Genomic DNA, 6,329 nt, shown 5'->3' with positions numbered 1-6,329 from the left:
GGGGGGGGGGGGGGTGGCGGGGCACGGAGCATCCTTCCACACTGCTGTTCCACTTCAGTAGTGCTGATCCTAGATGGAATACAGTCATCTGAATCGGCTGAATCCCCAGGAGTGGGGAGCGGGGCTCCTTCCCGCACCGCCTGGCTGTGGCTGAGCTCGTTTCGTCCGTGCCTGGGAAGCAGGAGCTTCAGTGGCAGGCTCGCACCTGCTCGGGCTGACCCTGGTCCCTCCGTTTGTGGGCTTGGCACCCTGTAGCCGCGAGGAGGTGAAGCCAGCTCATGTAGCCCAGCTCCACGAGTATGAGGAGGGAAAAAAAAGCCTTAGTTGTGTGTGTTTTCGAAGCTGTTTCATGCCTCAGTCAGCCAGAACTCCGGTAATTAGGGACCTGTGCTAAGCGGGCTGGGCCTTTTTTATTTAACAGACGTGACTTAGCCCAGATTTTCAACCACGAATCAGGCCGTGGCACCAAAGTTTAAAGTGACACTTGGCTCAGTGAAACGTTTGAAATTTGAGCTGAACCAGAGGTCTGTGTGAAGGTCTTGAGCCAGAACTCAAGCACAGACTCCCTGAAAATGAACTTGGGGGGTGGTGAGGGGAGATGGGGTGGAAAAGAAGCCGTCCCCTCCCTCCGCCCCCTCCTCTCCCCTCACCTCTAATTTGACACTGTAGAATGATCTTGGCTGCGACCCAGGGCTGCCCCTCTGGATAACACGCGCACTGTCTTTTGTTCGAGGCAGTGAGGAAGCTGCAGGTCTTGCCGGAGGGACCAGCTCACTCATTCTGAAATGCATCCAGGCCACTTGTCATTCACTCTCCTTTTTCATTTACACCTCTGTACGAAGTGCCTGGAGCTCCCGGAGCTCCCGAGGAGAGTGTTTGCTGGGCCCAGGCCTTTGATACCCTGGAGAAAGGGGATCCTTGGAAACACAGCCCAGGCCCCGGCAGCTGAACCCTCTGGGTTTGTACAGCCAGCCAGCTCTGGAATTGCCCAGCACCACCACATGGCTACAGCCGGACCGCAAGGGCAGTCACCATAGCAACCTCTCCGGGTGGGTGCTCACCTGGGCATTGTGTTGAAAGCCACACCTGTGTTGTGTCCTTTAATGCTCCCAGTGGCCCTGTGAAGATGGACACTGCCCCTGAGATACAGAGGAGAAACACACTTGGAGATAAATACCATTGATCTTCAGTATTCGTGGATTCTGCGTTTGTGAATTCGATGCTGAAACTTACTTGTAACCCCACATCAATACTTGGAGGGCTTTGGGGTTCATTACTGAACTGGCACACAGTGGGGGGGGGGGGGGAAATCCGGGTCATCTGACTTGCAAATCTTCAGCTGAGTTGGCACAAGGGGACCCTCCGCCTTCTTGCTTCAGCTCTCATACTGTACACAGGAGGGGGGGGGGGGGGTGGAAATCCGGGTCATCTGACTTGCAAATCTTCAGCTGAGTTGGCACAAGGGGACCCTCCGCCTTCTTGCTTCAGCTCTCATACTGTACACAGGTGTACTTTTTGTGTCTATTTAGTGCCTCATCGTCACACTTTTGTGCTTTTCGCTGGTGATTTCGCTCTTTAAAATGGCCACGCTGAGCGCTGAAGTCCTGTCTCGTGTTCCTAAGGTCAGGAAGGCTGTGATGCACCTTTGAGAGGGTGTTAGATCGGCTTAGTTCAGGCATGAGTTACACTGCTGTTGGCCGTGAGTCAGTGTTAGTGCAAGAATCAAGGGAAAGTTGCCAATGTTTGCAGAGTTTATATTTAAACTAAGGTCCTTTTCACTCCAAAGCCCATACTTTTCACCTCCAGAACACTTCTTAGCTGTATAATCTAGGGCAAATAATTTAACCTCTTGAAGTCTCAGTTTCCTCCTCTGTAGTAGCATCTACCTCATTGAGTTGTTCAATGAGATTTAACGAGACACTACATGACAAAATTCTTTGTAGGCATGGTACAAGAGTTCGGTAGGTATATGTTGTAATTGAGAAGCCCTCACTGGAGGGGATGACATCAGTATCCATGGATGGCACAGCAGACGGGTCCATACACAGGGGTTGGTATTTATATGCAAGACTGTTTTTTGAGGACCCCTCCCAAATTTCCTTTAGTGTAATAGTGTTCCAGAAGATTGCCATTTAAAAATTGAATACAGGGCTTCCCCGGTGGCGCAGTGGTTAAGAATCCGCCTGCCAGTGCAGGGGACATGGGTTCGATCCCTGGCCCGGGAAGGTCCCACATGCTGCGGAGCAACTAAGCCCGTGCGCCACAACTACTGAGCCTGCGCTCTGGAGCCTGTGCTCTGCAACAAGAGAGGCCACAACGATGAGAGGCCCGCGCACCGCAACAAAGAGTAGCCCCTGCTTGCCTCAACTAGAGAGAGCCCATGTGCAGCAATGGGGACCCAACACAGCCAGAAATAAAAACAATATAGCTGGGTGTGCTTGGATAAGAAAGAGCCTGCAGCAGTGCCTTTTAGACATGCATTCTGAAATCACTTTTGTTAGTAATAGGAAGCACTGTCTGGGATAAAATGTACTTTCCTTTTATATCTATTCTACTTCTCTAATAGAGGGATCAATAAATTAATGTGTTCTCTCCCCCCAGCCCTCCAATTATCTTTTAAAAAGTTTTCTCAAGCGGAGCTCTTTTATGCCAGGTTTTATGCTGAGCTTTGTAGAACTGCAATATAAATAAATCTCTTTGAAAAGGTACTTGCAACAGAACTTCTAAAAACGTCACCTGTAAGCATTGTGATGCTCCATAAACACTGCTGTACTCATCTGAGTGCAGCCATGCAGTACCCCAAAGGGTTATTTTTGGATTGTTTGCAGGATGATATTTTATAGATGGAGGCGAAATGCCTTTCTTCTCAGGATTACGCACTGATCCTTACCTTTCTACAAAGTACGGCTGAGGTTGCATCATCTTCTTTTGAGAGGGGCACCCACAGACCATATACCGTCCCTTTCAGTGTAATTAGAGGGAAATTGAGGCCTGACAGGGGGCCGTTGTGTCTGGTTCAAGACTCTTCAGTTGTGTGGCCACCAGATGAGGGTTCCTGTTGCTCAGGATCCTTAGGTGGCAGTCGCTGTCGTTAGTACAAGAAGATGTAAAAGAGGTGGGAAAGACACTGGAAATTCCCCAAAGGAGCTTGAGATCATCCATCTGTTTATTCCCACCTCTGGTTCAGAGGGTGCCTTTGGGCCCTCTGTGTTCCCTATTCTCTGGAGAGCTTTCTGTTTTCTTTCAGCTGCTCTGACTCACCCTTAGAGGAAAAGCTCGTGGCTTCCACTTAGCAGCTCCACTGAAATCAGCCCCACAGGTTGTGCCAGCTGGTAGGCATGGCATATGTACCTGGATCTAGAAACTAGGGCAGCCTAAGAGAATTTGACCAAGTCCTAGAGGTTTAGGGCCTGCATCTGCCCCCGAGATTCCCCAAGAAGGGAAGATCCCAGGGGTCGAACACATCTATTATAAGGTAGCTGCCAATTCAGGTGCGAGGGCTGGGGAGTGAGGCTAACTGCCTGTGTAAGCTCTTATCTGGCTTCCTGAGAATTTGTCCAGCCTACGCTGTAGGCATGGGGACGTCTTCCTACCAAGGGAACTCACTCTTGCTGGGTTGTATGATAATTTTAGGTTTAACTTGTTAAGAAATTGCCAAACTGTATTCCAAAGTGGTGGTACCATTTTACATTCCACCAGCTGTAAATGAGAGTTCCCATTTCTCCACATCCTCATAGACACTTGCTATTATCATTTTATTATAGCCGTTCTGGTGGGCCTCACCTGGTCTCTCATTGTGGTTTTGACTTGCATTTCCCTTATGATTCATGATGTTGAACATCTTTTCATGTGTTTATGGCCAATTATATCTTTCTTTGGTGAAATGCCTGTTGATATCTTTTGCCCACTTTTTGATTGGGTAATTTATCTTATTACTGCGTTGCAAGAATTTTTGGTAAATTCTGGATAGAAATCATTTTACTGGATATGTGTTTTGCAAATATTTCCTCCCACTCTATTACTTGTCTTTGCATTTTCTTAGTATCTTTTGAAGCATACAAGTTTTGAGTTTCAGTAAGGTCAAGTTTGTCCATTTTTTTCTCTTATGGACCATGCTTTTGGTGTGGTATCTGAGAAACCCCTGCTCAACCTAAGCTCTCAAAGATTCTGTCCTGTGTTTTCTTCAAAAGTGTGTATGTTTTGGCTCTCACATCTAAGTCTCTCCATTTTGACCTAGGTCTCTGGGATCCATTTTGAGTTAAATTGTGTGTACAGTGTGAGATATGGGTGTAAGTAAGTTCACCGTTTTGCATGTGGATATGTAAATGTCCCAACACCAGTTGCTGAACAGAATGATGGCTCTGGCTCTTTGACCTCACTGCCCCTTTCCCCCACAGATCTGCAAAACCCCTGAGCCCAAAGCAGCCTCGTACTGCAGCCCTTCCGTGCCCGTGCACTTCAACATCCAGCAGGACTGCGGCCACTTTGTCGCCTCGGTGCCCTCCAGCATGCTCACCTCTCCCGATGCGCCCAAGGACCCCCTGTCTGCCCTGCCTTCACATCCCCCCGCACAGGAGCAGGACTGCGTGGTGGTCATCACCCGAGAGGTGCCCCACCAGACCGCCTCGGACTTTGTGCAAGACTCAGCCACCAGCCACCAGTCTGAGCCCGAGGTTTACGAGCGGCGCGTGTGCTTCCTGCTTCTGCAGCTCTGCAACGGGCTGGAGCACCTGAAGGAGCACGGCATCATCCACCGGGACCTGTGCCTGGAGAACCTGCTGCTGGTGCACTGCGCCCCGCAGGCCTCCCCGGACCCCTCCTCCGCCACCTCCTGGGCCCCTCCCCCCACCATACCCCCTGCCCCTGCCGCTACCCCTTCCTCTTGCCCCTCTGCCGCCCTCCCAGCCGGCGTCACGCCCACCCCTCCGGCTGGCCCCGCCTGTCAGGGAGGGCCCGGTGAGAAGCACTTGCCCCGACTCATCATCAGCAACTTCTTGAAGGCCAAGCAGAAGCCGGGCGGTTCCACCAACCTGCAGCAGAAAAAGAGCCAGGCCCGCCTGGCCCCAGAGATTGTGTCTGCCTCCCAGTACCGCAAGTTCGACGAGTTCCAAACGGGCATCCTCATTTACGAGCTGCTCCACCAGCCCAACCCGTTCGAGGTGCGGGCGCAGCTGCGGGAGCAAGACTACCGGCAGGAGGACCTGCCCCCACTGCCCGCGCTGTCCCTCTACTCGCCGGGCCTGCAGCGGCTCGCGCACCTGCTGCTGCAGGCCGACCCCATCAAGCGCATCCGCATCGGCGAGGCCAAGCGCGTGCTACAGTGCCTTCTGTGGGGACCCCGGCGGGAGCTGGTGGAGCAGCCGGGCACCTCGGAGGAGGCGCTGTGCGCCACGCTCAGCAATTGGATCGACATGAAGCGGGCGCTGATGATGATGAAGTTCGCCGAGAAGGCGGTGGACCGCCGGCGCGGGGTGGAGCTGGAGGACTGGCTCTGCTGCCAGTATCTGGCGTCGGCGGAGCCCGGAGCTCTCTTACAATCGCTGAAGCTCCTGCAGCTTCTGTGAGGCAGCCCCAGTCCCCCGTGCTGCCCCCAGCCCCGCCCTGCCTTGCCTTGGAAACATCTGTGTCGCCTGGAAAATGGTACAAATGACTGTTGTACTTGGATGTAATATATATGTGTGTGTGTGTGTGTGTGTGTGTGTGTAAGATATAAATACAAAAGACTGAGGATGTCACTGCCCACCCTGGTCTGGCCTCTGCTCCCCTAGCCTTGAAGTTTTCCCCTACAGTTGTGTACATTTCTAGCTTATTGCAAGGTCCTGAGGACAGTGTGGCCAGCAGAGTGAAGCCTGGACTCTGGTCTCACTAGCCCGCGCTGTCCCTCTCCTCGCCGGGCCTGCAGCGGCTCGCGCACCTGCTGCTGCAGGCCGACCCCATCAAGCGCATCCGCATCGGCGAGGCCAAGCGCGTGCTACAGTGCCTTCTGTGGGGACCCCGGCGGGAGCTGGTGGAGCAGCCGGGCACCTCGGAGGAGGCGCTGTGCGCCACGCTCAGCAATTGGATCGACATGAAGCGGGCGCTGATGATGATGAAGTTCGCCGAGAAGGCGGTGGACCGCCGGCGCGGGGTGGAGCTGGAGGACTGGCTCTGCTGCCAGTATCTGGCGTCGGCGGAGCCCGGAGCTCTCTTACAATCGCTGAAGCTCCTGCAGCTTCTGTGAGGCAGCCCCAGTCCCCCGTGCTGCCCCCAGCCCCGCCCTGCCTTGCCTTGGAAACATCTGTGTCGCCTGGAAAATGGTACAAATGACTGTTGTACTTGGATGTAATATA

General features: G+C 53.0%; 1 protein-coding gene across 1 annotated transcript in view; it reads left to right on the top strand.

Moving 5' to 3' along the window:
* PRAG1 (PEAK1 related, kinase-activating pseudokinase 1) overlaps positions 1-5,564 on the top strand; it is a 42,920-nt gene extending 37,356 nt beyond the window's left edge. The window contains exon 5 of the mRNA XM_007446088.1: positions 4,398-5,564. Coding sequence (XP_007446150.1) covers positions 4,398-5,564 — 1,167 coding nt within the window. The remainder of the gene's footprint in view (positions 1-4,397) is intronic.
* The last annotated feature ends 765 nt before the right edge of the window (positions 5,565-6,329 follow it).

Source organism: Lipotes vexillifer, unplaced genomic scaffold (genome assembly GCF_000442215.2).
Source record: "Lipotes vexillifer unplaced genomic scaffold, Lipotes_vexillifer_v1.1 scaffold462, whole genome shotgun sequence".
NCBI lineage: Eukaryota > Metazoa > Chordata > Mammalia > Artiodactyla > Lipotidae > Lipotes > Lipotes vexillifer.
The sequence above is the reverse complement of the archived record's forward strand: the minus strand, read 5'-3'. Positions and strand labels throughout refer to the sequence as shown.